Genomic DNA, 10,664 nt, shown 5'->3' with positions numbered 1-10,664 from the left:
AGACAAATCGAGCCCGAAGCCAGCCAGAGGCGCCTCGGACTCAACCCTAAAATAGAAGAGCAGACGAACTTCCCGCTCGGGCCCACTGCGCTTGCGCCAGACCGCCTCTCACGCTCGGTGGGGAGGGGGAGGAGGAGGAGCATGAAGGACGAGCAAAGGGAAAGGGTGGCATCCGGGACGTGTCTAGGTGCCGCCCAGGGCTTCTCGGAGGAGGCGGGACAATGTTTCGGCAGCAATGATCTAAAGGTGGGAGGGAGAAGGGGGAGTGGGGGGTGGAAGAAGGATCGCCACGCGCCTCTCGTGATTGGCAGGCTCGGGTGGGTGGGGCGTGAAGCACTACGGCGAGCGGAGGGGCCGAGGTGAGTCGACATTCGGGAAAGGGAGGGGGAGGGAGAGCAGGGCGTGGGCTGCGCGTGCCGCCAATTGATCCACCGGCCAATTGATTTCCGCTTCTCCCCTCCCTCCTTCGGAAAAGGCGGGGGGAGAGCCTCGCCGGGGCGTCACACGCCAGCGGGCGGGGCTGGCGACGACGACGGAGGTGGAGGGGGGGAGTGGGCGGAGCCTGCCTGATTCGCCTTCTTGCGCCTCGGCTGGAGGCGCGGGCGGGAGGTGGTAGTGAGAAGAGGCGCTGCCCGAGCGGCCAAGGGTGCAGCGGGGCCAGGAAGGCGGGCTTGCTCCGGGACGCCGGCTGAACGGCTGTGACAGGTATCGGGCGGCCGTTGGGGAGCAGCCGGGAATCCCGGCCTGGGTCTTAACCGGGCGAGCGGGACCGAACTGGCTGTGGGGCCAGGGATCCTGAGGGGGAAGGGAAGGATGGGGTGGGGAAGGGCCTGCCCGCCTTGGTCGCGAGGCTCCTGCCCGGCCTCCCTCCCCCCCGGCGCAGGGCCGTCCGCTGCCCTACGGAAGAGGAAGGTGGCCCCCCTCAAGGCGTGCCTGGGCATCCAGGGTCCCTCGATCGGGAGAAGGAGGCTCTTCATCCTGGCTCCCTGCCTTGGAATTGAGTGGCCGAGCCCACCCGGGAAAGAGCTTTTGGCCGACCCCCCCCCCCCACCGCCGGTCCTGTTATAAGCCTTTTTTTAAAAAATATCTATCTATCTATCTATCTATCTATCTATCTATCTCATCAAGCATGAATTAGATAACAGATATGAGTATAGACATGATTATGAATACACGAAATGGATACGAGTACAAGGGACTATGAAGGCAGGGATTACGGGTCCCACCTTTTTTTAAAAAAATATAATAACTTAGTAATTCTTAGGGCTAAGCTGTCACAACCCCAGCTCATAATTTATCCCATCCTGGTCATGATTGACACAGAGCCTTGAGGGGAGGGGGGGGAAGAATCTTGACACATCTTATCAATGTCAAGCCAGCCCTTCGGGGTTTCTTCTCTTTGGACTTTAATGTTGCCCACTGTGATCTCTCAAAAGGGATCCCATGCTCTTGTTGGATGGATGGATGGATGGATGTAACAAGTTGTGCATCCCTTGAGCCACATTGGATCATTTTGGACCTTTACAGAGATCCTAGAACAGGGTTAAGCTGTTTGATTGGATTATAGATTCATTCTCACTTACTTGGCTTATTCTAGCCTCCACTAACAGGCACTTTGAAATAGTAGATAAGATATTAAAGTGATGGGTTTTTTAAATAAAAAAGTACAGATTAAGGGTACTAAAAGAGATTGGGTTACTTGGTGGGGGAGCCTGACAACTCTTGTCCTTTCCTACTTTTAAAAATCCTATTAAAAAGTATGCCTTGATGCCTTTGTCAATTTAAATAGCACCCTTATAGATACAGTAGTTATCTGTGGAGAATTACTCTTATATATTCATTTATTTAGTTAGTTTGTCACTATATATATAATCTCCTATTGCATAATGTAATATTAACTTTGACATATGTAGACATCATTTTAAAACTCATTTGAAATCACTTTTCAAAATTACACAACAATCAAACTTTGAATTAAATAATTCAGAATAATGAATTTGAATGTTTTGATTTGTTTAATCCAAAAGAGGTGTTAGAAGCGCTTCATAGATGTCTGTAGTTTCACATATTTGACTTGTAATAACTTACATATTGTAGACCTTTGTCTCTGTTCAGATAAGATTTTGCTACTTTTGGTTAGCCGTAAAGCAGAGCAGTTTTCTTATTTAAAAAAAAGCATGACTAAATGGAGTAAGTCCTCATAAAAAGAAGATGTCTATTTTTACTTACCTTCTAGAAAAACAGTAGGAGTGGTTTGCTACATTTAACATTGATTTAGATGTCATTTGTTATATTTCAGGCCAGAGAGAAAATAGAATAGGAAGGAGGCCACCCTGAATTTAATACCTTTTTGTTCCTATTCTGGCAGCACACTTTAATATGTGATATACCCTGTTTAAGCCACTGCTTAGAACAATAGGTAGCTGCTTTCTATTAAATGACTCACTGCACTTTATGAAACCCAATGCACTTTAGCTACACAAGAAACAATAAATGCTATTGCGTATAATATGAAATCAGCAGCTTTCTGCTCTTTGTCCTGTTCATGAGGAATTGTAGTTCTGTTCAGAATGCCATTATTGTCTAGTGCTCCAAGGATAGCAAACAACTGCCATTTAAATGTTTCCTTGCATCTGATCCAGTTGGGGCATGAAGAAGGAGAACAACATATGATACATGTTCCAATAATCTCAGAAGACTCATCCTTTTTATCTCTTTTTATTTCAAGCAGCAAAGTTCTCTGTTAAAGTCGAGTCCTGTGACTGAAAGCTTCCTCGTCTCCCTTCAGGGCTTCCACTTTGCAAATTTAGATCATCCTTTTTGGGGAGTTATCCATTTTTAATCTGGTCTACTCCTTGCTGATTAGGAAAATATTTGACAATAAGCCGCATTTTCCATTCCAATTTACGTTCTGCCAGTGTGGGAGAATGAGTCTCTACTCCCTATTAACATCCATTTAAAATATGTTTTTGAGGCTTGGTCTGGTCTAGTATCCGTGATGCTTCTGTTATTTTGTAGACTTGGCCTTTAAATGCTTAATTGAAGGAAACTTTGTACAGCCAATATGTTATTTTAACCACTTCTTTAATTATAAAATGAAAACATGTTCTGTACTACAGACCAGGGTGTTTTTCAGAAGTACCTTAAAAGTTATGTTTTTGTAAGTATAAAGAAAATGTGAAAGAATGGTACAGTACTTTAAAATAAAAAAAGCTTGAAATTTTAACCAAGTTCTTGAGTCTATATAGCAGAAATAATAGGATTAAATAAAGTTGAGCCCATTTAGAATTCTGTTAAGCATCAGAAAGCGAATATTCAGTAATTTACTATGATGGATAGTTCTGTCATATTTTGTTTGTAGTGTTTGCATGGGTGTGTTTTGAAATATGCTAAAGTGGAAACCACCTTTTTCCCTAAATAATTCATTGATTTTCATGGACAATCGGGGGCTTTAACTTGGGGATTCTGAGTTCAGATTTAATACAGATTTAATATTTGCAGCTATTCGTTTAATGACTGTTCAAAGTTACAATGGCACTGAAAAAAGTGACTTATGACCATTTTTCACACATGACCGTTGCAGCATCTCCATGATCAAAATTCAGATGCTTGGCAACTGGTTCATATTTATGACGGTTGCAGTGTCCTGGGGTCATGTGATCTCCTTTTGTGATCTCCTGACAAGCAAAACTAATCGTGAAGTCAGATTCATTTAACAACTGCATCAAGAAAGTTGTAAAATGGGGCAAAACTCTATGTCTCAGCAATGGAAATTGACTCAGTTATGGTCATAACCCAAGTACTATCTGTAAGTGTGGGAAAGAAGATAGCTGCCTTTTCATTGCTTGTGGTAAAAGTCTATCTGAAATTACTTAATGGAATGTGGATGGGTTTTGGTTCTCATTATACCACATTACTGATAGTATCAGTGGCTCTGTCAGAAGTATATCTTTTCCTGCATAATCAAAATTTTATACCAGTTGAATATTCTGTATTCATAATGGTTCTTTTTAAAAATCAGCTTCTGATAACAACTTGGTTTTCTTTCAAAGGGAGATTCAGAGGAATATGTTCATGCTTTTTTAATATAGTAGCAACTGGTGTGTTTGTGTAACATTATGAGCAACTTCTTTTAATCAGTTGTAGAGCAAGTGATCTTGAGAAATCCATACAGAAACTGGAGACGTCAATATAGAAATGAGGGGCCAATTTAACGAAGTGTAATTCTGGTGCCACTTCATAAGCTAGATCAGGGCTGTCAAACTGGCAGCAGCCCGTGGACTGGATGTGTCACACGCAGACCATGTCCACCCCAGCTCCGCGAATTGGAAAAACATGAACCTCATGTGACACCCCGAGTTTGACACCCGTGAGCTAGATGAACAAAAATAATTAGTTCACTTGGCAACCAATGTCAAGATTTTATTCAAGATTTTACTTCTGGTCATTTCTGAAACTTGACCTAAGAATTTTTTTTAAAATTTCTTGCCTTATGGATTTCTATTTCTATACATTGTACATACAATTATTGTTTATCAGTAGTTTAATGGAAATGGTTTCACAAGGTGTTGATCAGAACCTGAATATGTATCAGAGAAGGTATAAAGCCGGTTTATACTTTTTCACTATTTTGCCTAACTTGTATCTATAAGACATGATATAATTATGAAAACTCTGATAAAAATATTACAGGTTTTTTTGCTGTTTTAATGGATATTTCAGCCCCACTTTCTTAACAAAAATCAGTTCCAAAATACCATTAATAAAAATAAAGGGCAAATAAAATGAGCATTATAGAATTGCTGTTTTCATTTGTCGGTCATAATCTTTAGTATCTGTTCAGTGATGAGTGCATACTTGCCTATGTTGTTGCTTCAAGTCAGAATAAATGGCATTGAATTGCCTCATGCTAAATAGTTCTGTAATAAGACTTAGCATAATCTGTGTTACCTATACTGTGTCTGTTTTTCCATGGACTATTTGCACATAGTTTGTGTCTCTTTCCTGCTCTCCTCACTTGTGTTTTTATCTGGCTCTTGCTTTGCATGGATGAGCTTTTAGCTCATCTTATTACACCAAGCAGTCTTGGCTTCTCCACCCACAGCAATTCTATTTTTTTAACTAGTGAGTGAGAAACAAAAATGCCTCCGTGACAACTCTAATTTGAATGTGCCTTGACAAACTGTATAATTAAGTACTTTTGTGCAGATCCTGAAAGCAAACAAATCCCAGCTCCCGAGAATTAAAGTCAGGGTCTGTTTTCCAGCACTGACTTCAAGCATGTATCCCCATTTAGAGAGGTGATGCAGTGCAGCTTATCCAAAGCAGAAAGAAATAGGGATCTATCTGAAATTGAGAAGGAGGACACACGGACTATTTGAATAACGAGAACAATCCTCCTTATAACCTCAGAATGAGACCTTTTAATAATTCTGAGTAATCCTAATAGTCTTAGATATTATATTACTGATATTCTGTCTTACTCTGCCAGCTTAGATTCAGATTTGTTTTTAATTTGGGCTACTGTATGAAGAAATTATGAAATTATATATTAAGTTGAGAGGGTAACATTTACACTTGCATAATCATGTATAGAATCTGCTCTGTTCTACACGATTGAGGAATCCTCTGATTTTTATTCCTACTATAGATTGAGACATTGACTGATATTATTACACCTTGATCATCTATATGAAGCAGACCAGCACATAGAAATTATTGTCCTTATGCTAATTTTCTGCAAACCCATAGAAGCAACAGAGAGTGCTTTTCAGAATTTGGTAACTGGAGAGGGCAGTGTTAAGGCTAAGTGTTACTTTCAAGTTTGGTATAACATATTTCTATATTTTGCGTGCCAAAGTCAATTTACCAAGTTGTTATTGTAACCAGTGCCATTATTTTTCCTTTCCACATTCTCTTGTACTCCAAATGTCCCTCAGGGATATGCAAACATTTTGATTCAAATAGAGCTATTCAAAGCAGTTTGAATCAAAATGTTCTGCACCTCAGTTCTTTCCCTTCTGACAGCTTTCAAGATCTGCTTCCATCTGAATTCCATTCTACATTCTTTCTTTAACTTCTCACCAATTAGAAATTCTACACTTTCTACAATTTCACTTTTACATTTTTATATATATTGAATAATCTGAAACAGTTAGTTGATTGGTAGCTTTTTGTTGAACTAAGGCCATTGCTTTTTGTCCTTAATGATTTCATTATTATTATTTATTTATTTGATTTCTGTAGCCACCCCTCTCAACCAGTGACTCTGGGTGATGTACATCATAAGTGCTGTTAACCATTCAGTAGTTGTGGTTTAGATGATGCTTTTAATCCGTTAAATGTTTTGATCCTATAAAAGGATCCTATAAAAAGAATATTTATTGTCTTATAAAACATTACTGCCATATGTCACTTCTGCTTTACGCTATGGCATCTGAAATATTTCTAGCAGTCTCTCCGATTGATTTTTTTACTTCAATTTAATAACAAAATTCTAAATTTCAGCATTAAAATCTGATGACTGATGCTTAAAAAAAAGTGCAAATCTTTGTACTACCATTTTTAAAGGCACAATAATTGCATTTATGTTGCTGCCTTTATTTATCATGGTCTTCATATCCAGACTAATTTATTTTTATATATGTGCGCATAAGGAGCTAATTAATAAATGTTACAGTACACAGGAGTAAAGACGAAAAGAAAAATAGATATGCTTGCGAGCATAATATAACAGATTTTACAAATAACACCTGAAGAAGATTCAAAATAATTTAAAAATATTAAATTTACATAGTGCACCATGTATTTGAACTCTTGCTAATATAAGGAAAGTTAAAGCATATTGAACAATAAGCAATGGAATAGATTGTGTGAAATGAGATATTTATATTTGTGTTTCTGTTTCAGATGATTGACATCAAAAAACTATGATTTCAGGAACGAATGCTTGGACCTAATATAAAAGTAACCGGCCTTAAACAGAAACATAGGAAGAACATTTCAGAGAATCTCAAGTCATAATCAAATTCCATCAGAAATTCAATCATGTATGGAAGTGCTCGGTCAGTTGGGAAAATTGAGCCAAGTAGCCAGAGCCCTGGGCGTTCACCAAGGCTGCCACGTTCACCACGATTGGGGCATCGTCGAACCAACAGCACAGGGGGCAGCTCTGGAGGTAGTGCTGGAGGTGGAAGTGGCAAGACACTTTCGATGGAAAATATCCAGTCCTTAAATGCTGCCTATGCCACGTCAGGCCCCATGTACCTAAGTGAACATGAAAATGTGGGCGCAGATACACCTAAAAGCACCATGACCCTTGGCCGATCTGGGGGTCGCTTGCCTTACGGCGTTAGGATGACTGCAATGGGCAGCAGCCCCAACATTGCCAGTAGTGGAGTTGCCAGCGATACTATTGCATTTGGAGAACATCATCTTCCTCCTGTGAGCATGGCTTCTACAGTGCCTCATTCACTACGCCAAGCTAGGGACAACACAATAATGGACCTGCAGACACAGCTAAAGGAAGTGCTCCGGGAAAATGATATATTGCGGAAGGATGTTGAAGTGAAAGAAAGCAAACTTAGCTCCTCCATGAACAGCATCAAGACATTCTGGAGTCCTGAGCTGAAAAAAGAGAGGGCCCTAAGGAAAGATGAAGCCTCCAAAATCACGATTTGGAAAGAACAGTACCGGGTGGTTCAGGAAGAAAATCAGGTTAGTAAACTAAGGACTTAAGCAGGAAAAAAGGGTGTGTGGGAGAGTGGGAAAATGCAGTCCTGATAGTAGGTAGGTTTTGAATAATTCATTCCTGTGAAATTCCACAATGAATAGAATAATCTTAACCAATCTAACTGGTTTTAAAAAGACAGAAAGATTCTGTCTTAGCTTTTTCTATATTTAACTTGGGGGCAACTTCTTTCCCCATTTTCAAAGCCCAAATACAGGTAAAGGTAAAGGTTCCCCTCGCATAGGCGTGCTAGTCGTTCCCAACTCTAGGAGGCAGTCCTCATTTCCGTTTCAAAGCCAAAGAGCCAGCGCTGTCCAAAGATGTCTCCGTGGTCATGTGGCCGGCATGACTGAATGCCAAAGGTGCACGGAACACTGTTACCTTCCCACCAAAGGTGGCTCCTATTTTTCTACTTGCATTTTTACATGCTTTCAAATTGCTAGGTTGGCAGAAGCTGGGACAGATAATGGGAGCTTCCTCCATTACGTGGCACTAGGGACAGTGCAGCAGCACTAATACAGCTATTCAGCCCAAAATTTTCTGTTGCTAGCCAAGACAGATGTTAAGTGAGTTTTGCCCCATTTTATGACCTTTCTTGCCACAGTCAAGTGAATCCCTACAGTTGTTAAGTTAGTAACACAGTTGTGATGCGAGTTTGTCAGAAGGTCGCAAAAGACAATCACATGACCCCAGGACACTGCAACCATCATAAATATGAACCAGTTGCCAAGCATTCGAATTATGATCACGTGACCATGAGTATCTTGCAAATGGTTGTAAGTATTAAAAATGGCCATAAATCACTTTTTTCAGTGCCATTGTACTTTGGTCACTAAATGAATGGTTGTAAGTCAAGGGGCTACCTGTACTATAAATATATTCTCTGATTTCTTCAGGTTGCATAATACAGAAATACTATAATTCATAATATTAAGTAATTATTAATTTCAAAGCACAATTAATCAACGGAACCTAATTTGAAAACTAACAATTGACACTTGGTCTTGGTATTTTAAAAAGCTTTTTAAATTTGGTGGCCTTTTTTGCTCCAAAGCTACACGTAGATAGAATCATAGAATAAATTTTCATAGTTCAGCAGTGATAGAATACACTACAAATTAGATAGGAAACTGCAGAAGTGGCAAAAACCAATGGAGGTGGTCCTCCTTTAATAACCACTTCTTCAGTGGCCATTCAAACTTAAAATGGCACTGAAGAAGCTGTAGTTGCGGATGGCTTAGTGACCAGATTTGAAGTTCTGATGTTCCCCATAGACAGCCGTTGGTTCGCTTTAATAACCATGACATTTCCTTAACAACCATGGTTTCACTTAATGACTATGGTAATTTTCTTAGTGACTTCCAAAAAAATGGTCACAATACCAACGTTCATTACGATTCTGCAAATTATGGCTATGATGGACAGGCTCCATTATGGTCAGAACTCAGGGACTGTATATTAGGTCATGCTTATTTGTGTTTACAATATAAAAAATGTACATGATGAGGATTTTAAACCACCTAGTGAGATTGAGAGGGGAACAAGAACACCTTGCTTCTTCGTGTAAAGCCCTATTAGCCTCCTGATATTTGAACTGAAACTTCTGTGACAAATTTTAAAGGCAGGGGTGGGCTGCAGGGGGTTCGTAGGGGTTCGGGAGAACCTCTACCTAAGATTCTGTGCAGTACGGAGAACCCCCAAATCCTACTACTGGCTGGCCCTGCCCCCCCCCCCCCAGGAGTCCCCATGCGGCCTGTTTTGGATGCAGGTAAGTGTAGGGCGCACGAGGAGGCTCGGGAAAGGGGGGAAAGGAGGTTCCATCACAAATCCACGAAGCCCTTATCCGCGGAGACATAAGCGTGAAGACTAATTCGCACTGTTCGAAGCGCTAAGGAAAAACGTGACCCTACCGCGATGACATAATCGCGGAGGGCAAATCCGCGCATTCCCAAGCACTCAGTACCCTAACCCTAACACTAAACCTAACGCTAAACCTAACGCTAACCCTAAAACAAACCCCTAAACCTAATCCTAACCCTTACCTTAATTGAAATCGGCTTTCTGCCGCGGCGCCGTTTTAAAGCACTCTTCTGTTGCCGCGCTGTTGTCACGGCGGTGATGACGCGCGGTGATGACATCGCAACTTTAGCGCCGCGATTTTATCACCGCTATTTTGATGAGCGCGGTTTTGTCGTGCCACGGGAAAAGGAGCCTACCGGAAGTTTGGGAAGGCCGGAAATAGGCCCGTTTCTGACCTCCAGAGGGCCTCTAGAGCCTGGGGAGGCTGTTTTCGCCCTCCTGGAGGCTCGAGGAAAGCCTCCGGAGCCTAGGGAGGGCAAAAAGGCCCCCTACCATGGTGCAGAAAGCCGACTAGGCCACGCCTACCATGGCCACACCCACCTACCAACCGGGCAGAGAACCCCTTGCTAAAATTTTTGAAGCCCACCTGTGTTCAAAGGGTTCTTGTAATGGACCATTTCTGAGAGTTTTTTTACGATTGAGAAAAAAGAGCAACAGGATGCTGAGTTTAACATGGAGAGGTTTTTAAGAGTTTGTTTATTGCTTTTAGAATTTTTATTAACAGTGGAAAGTTTTCCTTATTGGCCTCTAAAGAAAGTTAAAATGAAGAAAGGCAAGACTTTCAAGCAGTTTTTTGGCTCCAACCCCTTATTATGGGATAGTCTTAATCTGGAGATTAGGCTAGAGTCCTCATTGCTCACTTCAGGAAATTATTTAAAATAGAGCTGTTCCAGAAGGAATTGGGGGAATAAATGTCACAACTATGCTTATTGTATTAAGGTAAGCTATTTGTATATGGAATGAAAGCAATTGGTTGTTACATTTTTATTACACTTTTATGGTATAAACTGTCAGGAGCCTTTTAATTCTGACAATTTATAAACAATGAGTGAATGATTCTCTTATCTAAAAGAAT

General features: G+C 41.0%; 1 protein-coding gene across 11 annotated transcripts in view; it reads left to right on the top strand.

The window, feature by feature from the left end:
* Positions 1-599: 599 nt before the first annotated feature.
* Positions 600-10,664, top strand: part of LOC106550126 (ELKS/Rab6-interacting/CAST family member 1) — a 150,347-nt gene continuing 140,282 nt past the window's right edge. For 8 of the 11 annotated variants that reach the window (XM_087722909.1, XM_014067929.2, XM_014067928.2 and 5 more), the window contains exons 1-2: positions 601-705; positions 6,910-7,716. In XM_087722909.1, coding sequence (XP_087579035.1) covers positions 7,048-7,716 — 669 coding nt within the window. In that variant the 5' untranslated portion in view covers positions 601-705; positions 6,910-7,047. Of the gene's footprint in view, positions 706-6,909; positions 7,717-10,664 lie in introns of all 11 variants that reach the window. The other 3 variants (XM_014067925.2, XM_014067924.2, XM_014067930.2) reach the window with 2 other exon arrangements.

The sequence above is a fragment of the Thamnophis sirtalis genome, unplaced genomic scaffold, assembly GCF_051295495.1.
Source record: "Thamnophis sirtalis isolate CommonGarterSnake01/CBP01778 unplaced genomic scaffold, rThaSir2_p1.2 scaffold_9, whole genome shotgun sequence".
Lineage (NCBI taxonomy): Eukaryota > Metazoa > Chordata > Lepidosauria > Squamata > Natricidae > Thamnophis > Thamnophis sirtalis.
This window is presented reverse-complemented; position numbering and strand designations above follow the sequence as displayed.